Below are 14,475 nucleotides of genomic sequence, written 5' to 3' on the forward strand. Positions count from 1 at the left end.
GTTGAAGGAAGTACAGTTTTTGGGTCATGTTGTGAGCGACCAGGGTATCAAAGTTGATCCCGCCAAGATTGAAGCCATCAGCAAGTGGGAGACCCCCACTACTCCAACGCATATTCGCCAATTTCTAGGTCTCGCCGGTTATTATCGAAGGTTTATCGAAGGATTTTCTCTGATTGCGCGTCCTTTGACCGCACTGACTCACAAGGGCAAGAAGTTCATTTGGGAACCCACACACGAATCAGCATTCCAAATTTTGAAGAAGAAGTTAACCTCCGCACCTATCCTATCACTTCCTGAAGGCAGTGACGACTTTGTTGTTTATTGCGATGCATCGAAGAGTGGTTTTGGTTGTGTATTGATGCAACGATCAAAGGTTATTGCCTATGCCTCCCGTCAATTGAAGATTCACGAGCGGAACTACACTACACATGATCTTGAACTTGGAGCCGTTGTCTTTGCACTCAAATTGTGGAGACATTATTTGTATGGAACTAAGAGCACTATCTTCACCGATCACAAGAGTCTCCAGCACATCTTCGATCAGAAGCAATTGAATATGAGACAGCGTCGATGGATCGAGACGCTCAACGACTACGATTGTGAACTCCGTTATCACCCTGGCAAGGCCAATGTTGTAGCTGACGCTTTAAGCCGAAAGGAGAGGACGACACCTCTCCGTGTTAGGGCTCTGAACATCACCATCCATTCGAACCTCAACAACCAGATCAGAGTAGCCCAAGTTGAGGCTCTCAAGGAGGAGAACATATCTCACGAGCATTTGAACATACTTGTCTCTCGATTCGAGGTTAGAGAGTCTGGACTTCGATGTTATGCCGGAAGAATTTGGGTACCTTACTATGGAGATCTACGAAGCCTGATACTTGATGAAGCACACAAATCGAGATATTCGATTCACCCCGGTGCAGGTAAGATGTACCACGACCTTAAAGAACAGTATTGGTGGCCGAATCTTAAGAAGGACGTTGCGACTTATGTTGGTAAGTGTTTGACTTGCTCGAAGGTTAAAGCCGAACATCAGAGACCTTCTGGGTTACTTCAACAGCCGGAAATCCCACAATGGAAGTGGGAAAGGATCACAATGGATTTCATTACTAAGCTGCCGAAGACGGTGGGCGGATACGATACTATTTGGGTTATTGTTGACCGCCTCACCAAATCTGCACACTTCCTAGCGATGAAGGAAACTGATACAATGGAAAGACTTGCTCAGCTGTACATCAAAGAGGTTGTATCTCGTCATGGTGTACCTTTATCAATCATCTCCGATCGCGATCCCCGTTTTGCTTCCAGATTTTGGCGTTCTTTGCAAGAAGCCATGGGAACTCGTCTTGACATGAGTACTGCTTATCATCCTCAGACTGACGGGCAAAGTGAACGAACGATTCAGACCTTGGAGGACATGCTGCGTGCATGTGTCATTGATTTTGGAAAGGCCTGGGAAAGGCATTTGCCACTCGCCGAATTCTCGTACAATAACAGTTATCACTCAAGCATTAACGCTGCACCTTTTGAAGCATTGTATGGTCGTAAGTGCCGATCTCCTATTTGTTGGGCCGAAGTAGGCGAAAAGCAAATCACCGGACCCGAGGTAGTCCACGAAACGACGGAGAAGATTGCTCAGATTCAAGCTAGACTTAAGACTGCCCGTGATCGCCAAAAGAGCTATGCCGATCTTAAACGGAAAGACTTTGAATTTAATGTTGGTGATCGTGTAATGTTGAAGGTTGCACCTTGGAAAGGTGTGATCCGTTTTGGAAAACGTGGAAAGTTGAACCCACGATACATTGGTCCATTCGAGATCTTGGAACGTGTTGGACCAGTTGCATACCGTTTGGATCTACCAGCACAATTGAGCTCAGTTCATCCTACCTTCCATGTGTCAAACTTGAAGAAGTGTCTTGCTGCACCCGAACTCATCATACCTTTGGAAGAACTTACTATAGATGACAAACTCCACTTTGTGGAGGAACCTGTTGAGATTATGGATCGTGAGATCAAAACTTTGAAACGCAACAAGATTCCGATTGTACGAGTACGATGGAATGCCAAACGAGGACCCGAGTTTACTTGGGAACGAGAGGATCAAATGATGCGAAAATATCCTCATCTTTTCCCGACTCCTCCATCTACTTCAGCTTAAATTTCGGGACGAAATTTTCTTTAACAGGTGGGTAATGTAACGACCCTGGTTTTTCCAACGTTATTTATTAATAATTATTATTATTAATACGCTTGATTAAACGAATGTATGTTATTACATTTGCATGTTGCTTTGATTGCCCGTACTTGAACTTTAAATGCCCGAAACGTCTTTGTGACACCCGGAACTTGCACGAATAATATTTTCAAGTATTATTTACATTCATGATTAATTTTATTAATCATTTTAATTAACTAAAGCAATTAGTTAGTTACTTGGGCTTAACTTGGACTTTTAGTGGATTAATTGTTAAACTACTTGCAACTTGGGCTTTATTAGTTAATGGACTAGTGTAAGCCCACCCTACTTCTATTTATGAGTTAACTAGCCCACATGACCCTTGTAAGTGTTAGTTGGAAGGTTAACTAGTTAGTTAGTTGTATGGAATCTTGTTACTTGCACCCTTCCCATGTAAACCCTTCTATTATCCAACTTTTGTGACTTTAACATGCATGTAACCATAAAACAAATCTCTCCCTCTTTTGTTGCTGCAGAATGCCGAATCCATAGAGCCATATTAGGGTGTTTTGTTTTTCAAATCTCATTACTTCATTCTCTAGATTACTCTCTCAAAACACACACACACATTACTTGCAATTTTCTTCTCTCTTTTTCTCTCAAGTTCTTCTTTCTTTCTTGTAAGTAACAACTTCTTTTCTTCTTTTCTTTGTTGGTAAAAACTGAATTTAAACATCACATAGTCATCATCAATCTTGTTGTTAAAACTTTTGTTACTTGTTCTTGTTTAAAGTTAATTACTTGTAAGTTACTAAGTTGTTTACTTACTTACTTTCATGTTACAAGATCAAACTTCTTAGTTTTGATTCTTCATTTATATCTTGTATTTAACAAGAACATCAAGAACATAATCTCTCTAGTTATGTTCTACATATTTTGTTTCAAAGATTTAAAGTTTATAATCTTTATGATTGTTACTTGTGTTCTTGTTTGTTGTATGTTACTAGAATACCACCTTCATGGTTGGTTTAGGTTTATCATTCATTTACTTTATTTCTTATTGATTAGTTGCTTACTACACATTTGAACAAGGACATGAAACCAACAAGAGCTTACACTTTGGTGCAAGTATCATGGATCCAACACTTGGTTGTGATCTTTCTTAGTGTTCATGAACTTGTTCATAAACTTACATGGAACCTTGGTTCATCAAACACTTACAACACTTGCACTTGAGTTATGATGGACAAACCTTGGTCAAAATGATGTTAACACATCAACGAGTTGTACACTTGAAGCTATACGCATCAAGGATGAGAACCATGATGAGCATCAAGCACCAAGACACCGGAACTCACCTAAAACCCACTGTTTCTGTCCAAAAGTTTCTGACCTACTGCTTCTGGAACAGACCAACAGACCTGGGCTGTTCTAACCTTGATTTTTAGATAGAACTTTTCGAGTAGATAACTTTTCATATAGGACTCGTCTTAATCCGAGTTACGGTTTAGGATTTATGGCCCTCCGATCGTTACCATGTCCTTTAACGTTGTGCAGAAATTTCTGACCTACTCGCACTTAGACCGTCACCACGGTCAAACCAAGACGAGTTTGCTTCTGTAAATTTTACCACACTTAAGGGACTCATAGACGGAGCCATGACCACTGGTCTCACCTTAATTCAGTAAGGGTAGAGGCCGTGGTGACTGACCGAAGTCAGCCTTTGTTTTAAACGACTTTCATAAACGAGTCTTACTTGTTACCTTTTGTTTAATGATGATTGATGATGACCCTTATGACCTTAATTACGTACTTGTAAACCTTTTGAGACGACTTATTGACTTAGTGCTATTTGACTTAGGTTGAGGACGTTTGGACCGTTACTTGCACACCACTTTCCGACTACTACCTTACCATTACTACTAATCATTGTGAGTTATAGCATTCCCTTTTTACTTTAACTTGTTTTGGGAACTGAGAATACATGCGGATTTTATGTTTTACATACTAGGCACGAGTACTTAAACTTTATATATGTGTGGGTTATATAACGGCAGAAACATTCCCTTTAGCTCGGTAACGTTTAATCATTGGTTTTTGAACCGTGAACGCGAATCTTAGATATGGATCCATAGGGTTTGACATCCCCACTCGGGCTAGTAGCGCTAGCATTTAACGAGTGTTTAATACTTCGAGGTTATACGCACTTGCCAAGTGCACTTTAAGGGGGTACATTAAACGTTAAGTTAGTTACCGGGTGCCCACGGTTAAGCATATACTTTTACATACTTTTGAAACGCTCGTTGTAGCACTGAAATCTCGTGGCCTACTTACGTTACTGTTATACTTAAACTATAGCTCACCAACCTTTGTGTTGACCTTTTTAAGCATGTATTTTCTCAGGTGCTTGAAGTCGCTTCCGCTATCTTACTAGTCGTGCTGTAGAACCCGCTGCCTAGAGTTGTTATCGCATGACTACTTATGTTGCATTCAAACTTTTTACTTATGAACTTATGTTATGTAACGACCATTATGGTCACGTACACTTATTTAATGCTTCTACTTAGCGAAGCATACTTTTGATTTGTAAAACAATTGACGTATGTTATGACGTCACTTTTATTTATGAATGTAAACTCTGTTTTGAAAACGCATATAGTACTTAACCTTGTAATGATCCTGTTGTTGATGGTCCGTACATGATGATTTAGTACGGGGCGTCACACTAAATCCCTGCCATGATATCGTTAGTTGCTATGTATAAGCAAACTTAATTATTGTGAGCAGGCATATTGAGAGTAACGTCTTTGTCAAGGTGACTGTTGGTCAATGGATACATAATAATGATTTAACGATACGAACGAATAAAGTGTTATAGGGTAAATTTGTTTATTCTCGATATCATACACTACAACACTACTTTCGAACTGATATGTTTATATCAAATCCTTATAACTAAATCTTGTGGTCTAAAAACCTTGGTTATTATCGTTAAACTTATCAATTCACCAGCCTTTTTGGTTGACACTTTTAAGCATGTTTTGTCTCAGGTGATGACTAGCTTTGCCACTTGGTGCGATTGAATGCTGCTATTTGGAGTCTGCATTTATCATTTACATTATTGCATGTAAACAATTGTTATTTACATTTTGAATTTTTAATGTAACAACTATTTAATTCCGCTGCTATATTACTTATGGTTTTTAATAAAAACGTCTCATTTAGAGTCGTTCTCACTTATACATTTGTGTTATGGTATTGGTTAGTGACAGTAACCCCTGGTCCTATTTAGGGGGTGTGACAAGGATATCAATTGCTTAGGCGTGATAATTAAATATTCAACGGATCCTTTGAATAATGAGTTTGAAGACTCAATTGCAATAAAAGGTAAAAATCCCCCATTTGGAATTACAAAGCCTCCTGAATTTTGTCAATCAAATGGGCCTTCAATTGGGCTTTCGTGTGGGGCTATCAGACACCCAAATGAGTATGAGCCAGTGTTAAATCCACTAATATCGTGGGTAATTCGGAAAAAAGTTCACCATCTAATGCGGTAGCTCATTTTCGTTGCAAAGAGAGAAAAATTTAACCATTAATTAAAAGTCATTTCATTAAATATATGTGGGGAAGAAAAAATTTGAAGCGTAGTAAATGTCGGGATAAACGTCGACGGTATGAAAGGTATATTATCGATGATGTGATGAAAGATTCGGAGGACGATGATGAAGTTGATTGATGCTCATGTTGCTCATCGTACTCATCCTCGGGCTCGGAAACGTAGATTTATAGATTAATCATGGCGTTTTAACGTTTCGAGGTCGTGTATGTTTTGAGATTTTCGTGTATGGTTTCCGTTTGGATCTTTGTTAGTTGTGCTATGGGTTTGAGAGTTTCTTAGATTGTTTTCTCGTGTACTTAGGTTCATTCGAGTTTTTGGTTGTAAAGGTGTTTGTGTGTGGTCTTGTGTATTGCTAGCTTCTTGCTAGTTTGTTTATTTTATAATTTATATAATTTGCTTGCTTTTCGAAAAAAAAGTGCTCCCAACAGTGACATGCTGCACACTGCCCAAGCCACCAGCCTCTAGGGCGCCGATGGCACCAACCCGTCACCCCACCGCCCTGCTTCCGATCTGGCCTTGCACCCTCTGTTTCGTGTTTCTCAATTTGTGTTTTTCAAGCAGACAGTACTGAAGTAATTGGAAAAAAGGGCAACATGACTTGTACATTTGGTTCTAATATTTGTAACATAATAATTAATTAATATAGTGTGTCTCAATTTATTTGAGAAAATATGTTATGGATGGAATGTTTAGTCCTGATGAGAAAATGATGATATATTCTGGTGATGAAGTTTACCGTGATTAGGAAGTGTTACAAATAGGCTGAAACGCTCGTATTCAAAGCTCATTCGGGAGTAACAAGTCTTTTTGCCTTGTGTTTTTTCTTTTGGCCTTGAGTTGTACTTTCATTTTACTTTCTTATACTTTCTGAGCTACATCAATTTAATTTTGTTTATTTGGGAAAATAAAAGCTCGTTGAAAATGACAATCGGCACACTCTACAATTCACACCGTCTCTTGAAAATTCAATTTATTACTGTTATGAAACCCTATTTTCTCTTATGTTTCCATTTTATATATCATCGTTCAAATTTCAAATTTTCATCCGAATCAGATAGATACATGTAATCGTTATATACAGAACACTTGCTGTCAGCTGTATCTAACAATGTAAGTCTCAATTTTGCTTTAACTGTTTAATTAGGGTTTGAAATCTTATCCCCTGTTTAGAGGATATGGCTAGCCAGGTAAACCTTAGCTAATGCTGATGTTATGTTTTCACAAAATGAACATAAAATTAAAGCCGAAGCTAACATATTTTAGGGTTGATATAAGTTATTTTCAATCATTTGGTGTTTGGGACTGCAGTGCGTTTGATATTTGAAATAACCACATTTATTATGCTATTTTAATTTAATTTGAAATTTTAATGAATACTTTAAAGTCCATTTAGGCTTTTGAGTTTTAATTTCTTAAGTTATAAGCACCATAGATATGCAATCCCAACACCCACTCAATTGTCTGATATTGCTTAATTCAAACTGTTTTTTTGTTGTTGTGCATTAGAGAAAATGGCTACTTGTTCTTACGCAAACAATTCGATCCAAGGTGGTGTAAATGAAACAAATCCAGGTCGCAATCACAAATCACTATTTTGCACGGATAAGGTATAATATTTAAGATTAGTACTAGTATCTACAACATTTAATCTTGCTTAATCATCCAATCATATTTAATGCTACATGTTTTTAATGAAAGAAAGTTTATAATTTTAGGTGTTCAAGTCCCGTCAAGATCTAATGGCTTGGGTGCAAAGTGTGGGACGTTCTCTTGGGTTCTTTATCACCACTAAAAGATCCAATTCTCGTAGTGGGGGGTTCATGTATAAAGTTACATTGGAGTGTGATCGTGGTGGTATATACGAAAATAAAGCCTCCAGTAGACGTAGTAGGGCCACCAAAAAGACCAATTGTCCGTTTGAATTGGTAGGAACATATTCCCGGGATTATGATGCTTGGACATTAAGGGTGATATGTGAAAAACATAATCATGAACCTGCAGATGAACACATCATCAAGGGTCATCCGTCTTCAAAGCGATTGTCTGATAATGAAACTCGTTTGGTGCTCGATTTGACAAAAAAGAATGTAAAACCACAAGTAATTCTAATGATACTGAAAAAGTTGAATCCAAATAACATGTCTACTCCCAGATTACTATACAATATGCGCCAAAAGTTCCGAAATGCAGGTAGAATTCAAATGCACGTTGTAGTGTCATTTTTTGAGTGGCAAGAAGTCTATGCAACACTAATGACTTAAGTAGGGTTGTTATGTTAATTTTGCGTACTTATTTGCCATTTTTGTATGTTTGTTTGAAAACATTCACAGGAGAGCAAATTAGCGGTGAAGAAATGACATCTCCGAGCCCGACCGAGTGCCCAGTGTACGCGTTTAATGGAAACAAGTCAAAAGGAGATGGTGATGATATAGATCCATTTGCTCTCAGAAACTTGTTGCAAGACATTGATTTATCTAAATACGGGTATGATATGACGGTGACAAATCTTGTGAAGGATCTTTACGTTGCAAATCTTGTGAAGGATGTTTCCGTTGCAAGTTGTGTGAAGGAGGTGCTTATGTGTCATGATGGCATTGGTCAATACATCAATATACCGAATATACCAGATGTTGATGCATCCACATCTGCGGGACCCTTTAAACCATATCGAGACATAGTCTTAGATAAGTCTCAAGGGGAGTTTTCACTGAAACAATTTTTGGTAAGATCTCCAAATTTTATAGTCATATACGATGTACATCTGGTGTACATTTTCCATCTGTACTGTTGTTCGGTGAGTAATCGGTCGGAACTTTGGAGGGAGTAAACGAAAAATTGGAGATTAATTGGGGATTAATCGGATTGGACCTTTTATACAATCAATTAAAAATTTTGTTATTATATGTTCAAATACAAAAAAAAACCATCAACATAAACCTAAAGTTTAACATAATTATCTAAAACACAAAACATAATAGTTCATTTGTTAAAAAACTCTTGAATTCTAGTTTAATACGTTTTACCGATTTTGACTTTAACCAAATTTGACTGACTTTGACCAACAAATCCAATTTTGACCTATCAGTAGGCGTTGACCGATTAATGAAACAGATTTTGAAATTCGGATCTGTTTGTTCTTTAAAAGGAGTAGTAGGGGATTAATCGGGAGTAATCGCGAATAATCGGGTTTTTTTAACAACAGTGCTGACTATTACGATGAAATTCTATGACATGCTTACTTGTAGAGATGGCAAAATTATATGGTTATGTAACATATGAAAACAAGTCGGACCGAGTTGACCAATTACCCTCATCTAGGTTTATATATATAGTTTTATGATTGGTTATTGACTTTTTGTATCATATGAAAACAAGCCGGACCGAGTTGACCCATTACCCTCATCTAAGTTTATATATATAGTTTAATGATTGGTTATTGACTTTTTGTATCAAATATGGTTGAAAAACCATTTATAATAATATTGCAAGTTATTGTGAATGAAGCTTTCTTGGTGGGTCTTTTTCTTTTCAAAGTTAAGCCCCCAAAGTGTAGCTAGTGCGTTCTTGGAGGTTTTAAGAAATTTATTACACTCTAGGTGACTTACAACCCGTTTGACCCATTTGACATGTTATATTGCTATTTTTGTAATATTAGACAAATGCAAGATAAAAATTTGTTAGAATCAAAAGTTTGGTAAACATAAACCTTGTTCTACTAGCCAAAAGATATGCTAGTTTTGTAAAATAAGTAACTTGATTTTAATTGAATCATGTTCTATTATGTGATACTCTGTTTTAATCACTATGTAGGACAGTGATTATGCTCATGAACAATTTTCAACCGAGGAAAGAGGATCGGAAAAAGAAATCGACAGTGTAGTAGAACATCATACAGATACTTCTGTTGATTATGGAGAAGACGGCGTTAATAATGTTTATAGTGATAATGATGTGGCGGTTGATACAAAACTTGATACGCGTGATGAAAATGAAAGAAAGTCTGTTGTTAATGGCACATCCGAGTTTTCTACAGATAGGGTATAGTTAATTATTAATTAAACTTATTATTACCGATTTATTTTGCTAAATCATCATGTTATGCTATCATTTTTTAACGAAAGGAAGTCAATCTTAGGTATTCAACTCTCGTCAAGAATTAACGGATTGGGTGCAAAATGTGGGCCGTTCTCTTGGTTACATTATCATCACTAAAAGATCCAGCACTCACAATTCTAGTGGAGGGGTGACGTGTAAAGTTACGCTGATGTGTGATCGTTGCGGTATATACAAAAGTCAAAGCTCCCATAGGCATTCTAAGTTGACCAAAAAGACTAATTGCCCGTTTAAATTGGTTGGAAATAATTCTAAGTGTTCTAAATTTTGGACATTAAAGGTGATATGTGAAGAACATAATCATGAACCTGCAGTACACATGAAGGGTCATCCGTATGCAATGCGATTGTTGGATAACGAAACTCGTTTGGTGCTCGATTTGACAAAAAAGAATGTAAAACCGCAAGTAATTCTAATGATTTTGAAGAAGTTGAATCCAAATAATGTGTCTAACCTCAGAACTCTATACAATATGCGCCAGAAGTTTCGAAATTCAGGTAGAATTAAAATGCATGTTGTTGTGTCTTTTTGTTTATGGCAAGAAGTTTATACAACACTAAGGTTGGAGAACTCGGAACTCGAGCAGATCTCGTTTGGACATTTTGGTGCGATCTCGCCATCTCGGAGATCTCGGACGTTGACTTACGTTGACCTTTTATTTTTTAATATATATATATATATATATATATATATATATATATATATATATATATATATATATATATATATTTATATATATATATATCCCAAAAGTTTAAAATAATTTTAAACCTAAACGAGCGAGATTCTACAAGATTTCACCGAGATCTCTGCGAGATGAGCGAGAAAATCCGAGAAATCGTAGTGTTGAACCGAGAAACATGCGATCTCGGCAAGAAACACGCGGATCTCGGCGAGAAAAAACGAGATCTGCAACACTGGCAACACTTGTGAATTAAGTAGGGTTGTTATATTATTTTTGCCTACTTACTCGCCATTTTTGTATGTTTGTTTGAAATCATTCACAGGAGAAAAAATTAGCGGTGAAGAAATTGCATTTCCGAGCCCCAACGAGTGCCCAGTGTACGCGTTTAATGGAAACAAGTTAAAAGGAGCTAGTGATGACATTGATCCATTTGCTCTTAGAAACTTGTTGCAAGAACTCGATTTATCTAAATATGGGTATAATGATATGACGGTTACAAATCTTGTGAAGGATGTTTCTGTTGCTAGTCATGTGAAGGATATGCTTATGTGTCCTGATATCAATGGTCAAGATAAAAATATACCATATGCTGATGCATCCACATCTGCGGGACCCTTTAAACCATATCGAGACGTAGTCTTGGATAAGTCCCACGGGCAGATTTCGATGAAACACTTTTTGGTAAGATCTCTAAAATTTTAGCTATTTTGCCCCGGTCCTCAGTCCACATTTTATCATTTTCGGTCCTCGGTTTGGACTGGGCCGTACCGAACCCGAAAACAACACCAAAAATAACCGGGCCGAACCGAACCAAAAATATATTGTCCGGTTATCGGTTCAACTTTCTGCTACAAATTAGGACTCGGGACAGAACCGACCCTATCTAATTTGGTCCGGTTATGTACCATGCACACCCCTAATTATAGAGATTGCAAAATCTATGGTTCAAGATTGAAAAAGCTGGGCCGAGTTGACCCACTACCCTTTTCTAGTTTATATTTATAGTTTCATTAATGGTTATTGACTTATTATGTCAAATATGGTTCAAAAACTATACTATTATAGTATTGCATGTTTTTCTGAATTAAGTGTTCTTGGAGGTTTTATGAAATTTATTACACTTTAGGTGACTTGTTAGAATCACAAGTTCGGTAAAGATAAACCTTGTTCTACTGGCCAAATGATACGTTAATTTTGTAATTTAGGTTGCATGATTTGAATTAAAGAATGTTGTATCATGTGATGTATTGTTATACTCATTATGCAGGACAATGATTTTGATCATGACCAATTTTTATCAGAGGAAGGAGAAACTGAAAAAGATAGAGAAGGTGTAGTCATTATACAGAACATCTGGTTAATAATATCATAAATATAATTTTAATAAATGATTATTAGATGCTGCTTTTTTTTTTACCATTTGTTTGACTTTTGTATTTTTGTTCCAGAAACATTTGTGGTGCAGCATATCAACAATAAAGACAGTGCAAACAAGTCGAAGAGAACGGACATTGAAGAAAATGCATCTTCGAGCACATCGTTTGCATTTGATTCACGCACACCGAAGAGAAGTATCGACCAAGTATATCGATTTGACTTTCGAAACATGGTTGATTCTGTTGAATGTGAGTCTGTTAGAGAAGATATAGTAGAAGATTTTGTTTTTCAAACAAAACAGAATTTGATGATGCCTTCTTCTTTTGGAACATTTAGTCCTCCTCATGTTGATATAATGGGAACAAATAATGGCAATGGTCTTGATACAGTTGAACACCATGCAGATGAATATAGGCATTTTCAACCAAATCGAGAAGCAGTCTTAAATATGCCTCAAAGAGAGATATTAAAGAAACGATTTTTGGTAAGCTGTCTCACTACCCTCTTTTTTTTTCAGTGTTCCAGATTAATAAATTATCAATATATTAAGTAAGATTACAAACTGTATAACTATATTCTAGTTAGATTTTATTTATTTAAATATTGTTAATTGAGGTTGTAAGCATGGTATATTCATTACACTTTAGGCTTTATGTTATGTTTTAATTAACATGCAGGACAGAGATTATGCTCATGACGAATCTTTAACAGTGAAAGATTATGCTCATCATACAAATATTGTTTTCGACTCAACATATAGAGAAGACGAAGTCAATTATGTTTATAGTGATGTGGAGTTTGATAAAAGAATTGATACGTGTGATGAAAGTGAAAAAAAGCTTGTTGTCAATGGCCCATCCGAGTTTTTCACTGAACGGGTATAGTTAAATAAGATTATTGTTACCGATTTATTTTTACTAAATCATCAGGTAATGTTACTAATTTTTAATCAAAGGGGTTAATTTTATGTGTTCTAAGTATCCTCAAGAATTAATGGATTCGGCGCAAAAATGTGTTATCAAAGATATAGATACTACCCTTTTTTTAAGTTGTAAACTTGATACTACCCTTTTATTATCTGTTTTCTAGATTAATTTATTATCTATAGACCAAGTTACATTACAGTTTGCATAACTATTTTCTAGTTACAATTTTTTTTATATAAAAATCTCTTAATGGGTTGTAAGGATGAATTCTAATCACTTTATGTGACTTACATCCTGTTTGACCCATTTGATATGAATATAAATATTTCTTTATATTGTAGTATTATAAAATTATAAATATATGTTATTATATGATATTATAAACTTTGAGCTGCAGGATTTAGGTTATACTCGCAACTAATCTTTAATTGTGACAGTAGGAAGAAGATTTGTAGTAGAAAGTCAAATGAATGTTGCGATTGAGTCAACAGTTAAACATGATAAAACCAGGAACGTTGAGTTTGTAAAAGAGTATTGCCGTCTTCATCAATTTAGAATGGTGGCAATCAATTTAAATGATTATGTGGAACAATTTCTAGAAACACCATGGTTAAATGAAGATATGAATGCATTATATCAAAGATTTAAAGGTTAGTGTGTTCATTTTGCCACCTCTATTTAGAGATTATATGTGTTCACTAGTGTTACTTTGTGTTTGATTTATCTTTCTCTCGTGTTGAATGTAGATCAGGATGAGGTAAGCGATGATGTCAACATTTCTCTCTAAACTAAGAGCTGCATTGTTTTGGTTGGGATTCATGTACGTCCAGATCCTGTACTGACATGCAATTTTAGTAGGTAAGCAAATTGCTTTTGAGTTTTGACGTTTGGCTTTTTTCTTTTGATGAAAACTTGAAATGGGATTCCTTACTTTTTCGGAGTAATCATTATTGTAAAACTCACAAGTTATGCATGTTATGATAATCTTGAAAATTGAAATTGTAGGTACACCCCTTTTTCAAACATTGTTTGATCTTGCCATTTCGACATCATGACTTAGATGTGATGATTTTGACTCCAATACATTAGAGGCTGCAGTACTACTTTGGTTTATATCTTCTTTTGTGTTTTGATTCCATTTCAGCATTTCCAGATTCTCTTTCTATATTTCTTCCACCATTGGCTTCCACTAAAATCATGAAAATATAGATGGTTCCTAACTCAACTAGATCCGCCAACATATTCATTGAAAGTGATATTTTTGTGACAAACAACATCGATGATTAATTAGTTTTTCAAGTATGTTATGGGAAGTACCTGTAATACCGTTGACATACCTCTCTTTTTTCTTACGCGCACCGTCTATTTTGTAGTCTTCAAAAGTAGATAGAGAATGATATATAGATATGTAAATCATAGAACATTTTTTACCGCTCATGTTAATCGTTAATGAAATGTCGAGTTAGGATATTTTTGGTTATTCATCTCATGGATAATAGTGAGTAAGGGATGTTTACTACGGAGTATTTTTTAAGTTCTCTATGGATATAAATGTCTATTTATGACTGACTATATT

The 14,475-nt window shown here is 36.0% G+C and overlaps 1 protein-coding gene across 4 annotated transcripts; it reads left to right on the forward strand.

Annotated features, from left to right (window-relative positions):
* The first annotated feature begins 6,770 nt into the window (after positions 1–6,770).
* Positions 6,771–14,264, forward strand: LOC139897936 (uncharacterized). Of its 4 annotated transcripts, none has more exons than XM_071880652.1 (13): positions 6,771–6,908; positions 7,305–7,405; positions 7,514–7,988; positions 8,129–8,520; positions 9,609–9,836; positions 9,934–10,408; positions 10,919–11,277; positions 11,864–11,927; positions 12,045–12,457; positions 12,651–12,851; positions 13,337–13,549; positions 13,646–13,757; positions 13,905–14,264. In XM_071880652.1, exons 2-11 carry the CDS (start codon positions 7,310–7,312, stop codon positions 13,337–13,339), a joined length of 2,706 nt encoding a protein of 901 aa, XP_071736753.1. In that variant the 5' UTR covers positions 6,771–6,908; positions 7,305–7,309; the 3' UTR covers positions 13,340–13,549; positions 13,646–13,757; positions 13,905–14,264. The 4 variants fall into 4 exon arrangements, with proteins under 4 accessions (XP_071736753.1, XP_071736754.1, XP_071736752.1 ...); XM_071880653.1 differs by having other exon boundaries at positions 13,651–13,757; XM_071880651.1 differs by lacking the exons at positions 13,337–13,549; positions 13,646–13,757; positions 13,905–14,264 and having other exon boundaries at positions 12,651–13,074.
* The last annotated feature ends 211 nt before the right edge of the window (positions 14,265–14,475 follow it).

This window comes from Rutidosis leptorrhynchoides, chromosome 3, assembly GCF_046630445.1.
Source record: "Rutidosis leptorrhynchoides isolate AG116_Rl617_1_P2 chromosome 3, CSIRO_AGI_Rlap_v1, whole genome shotgun sequence".
Classification (NCBI taxonomy): domain Eukaryota; kingdom Viridiplantae; phylum Streptophyta; class Magnoliopsida; order Asterales; family Asteraceae; genus Rutidosis; species Rutidosis leptorrhynchoides.

Coding starts and splice junctions, on each gene's coding strand:
- LOC139897936 (XM_071880651.1), top strand. CDS start 7,310: ATGGCTACTTGTTCTTACGCAAACAATTCGATCCAAGGTGGTGTAAAT. Junction 10,409..10,918: donor CCAGAAGTTTCGAAATTCAG/GTAGAATTAAAA, acceptor AATCATTCACAG/GAGAAAAAATTAGCGGTGAA. Junction 12,458..12,650: donor TATTAAAGAAACGATTTTTG/GTAAGCTGTCTC, acceptor ATTAACATGCAG/GACAGAGATTATGCTCATGA.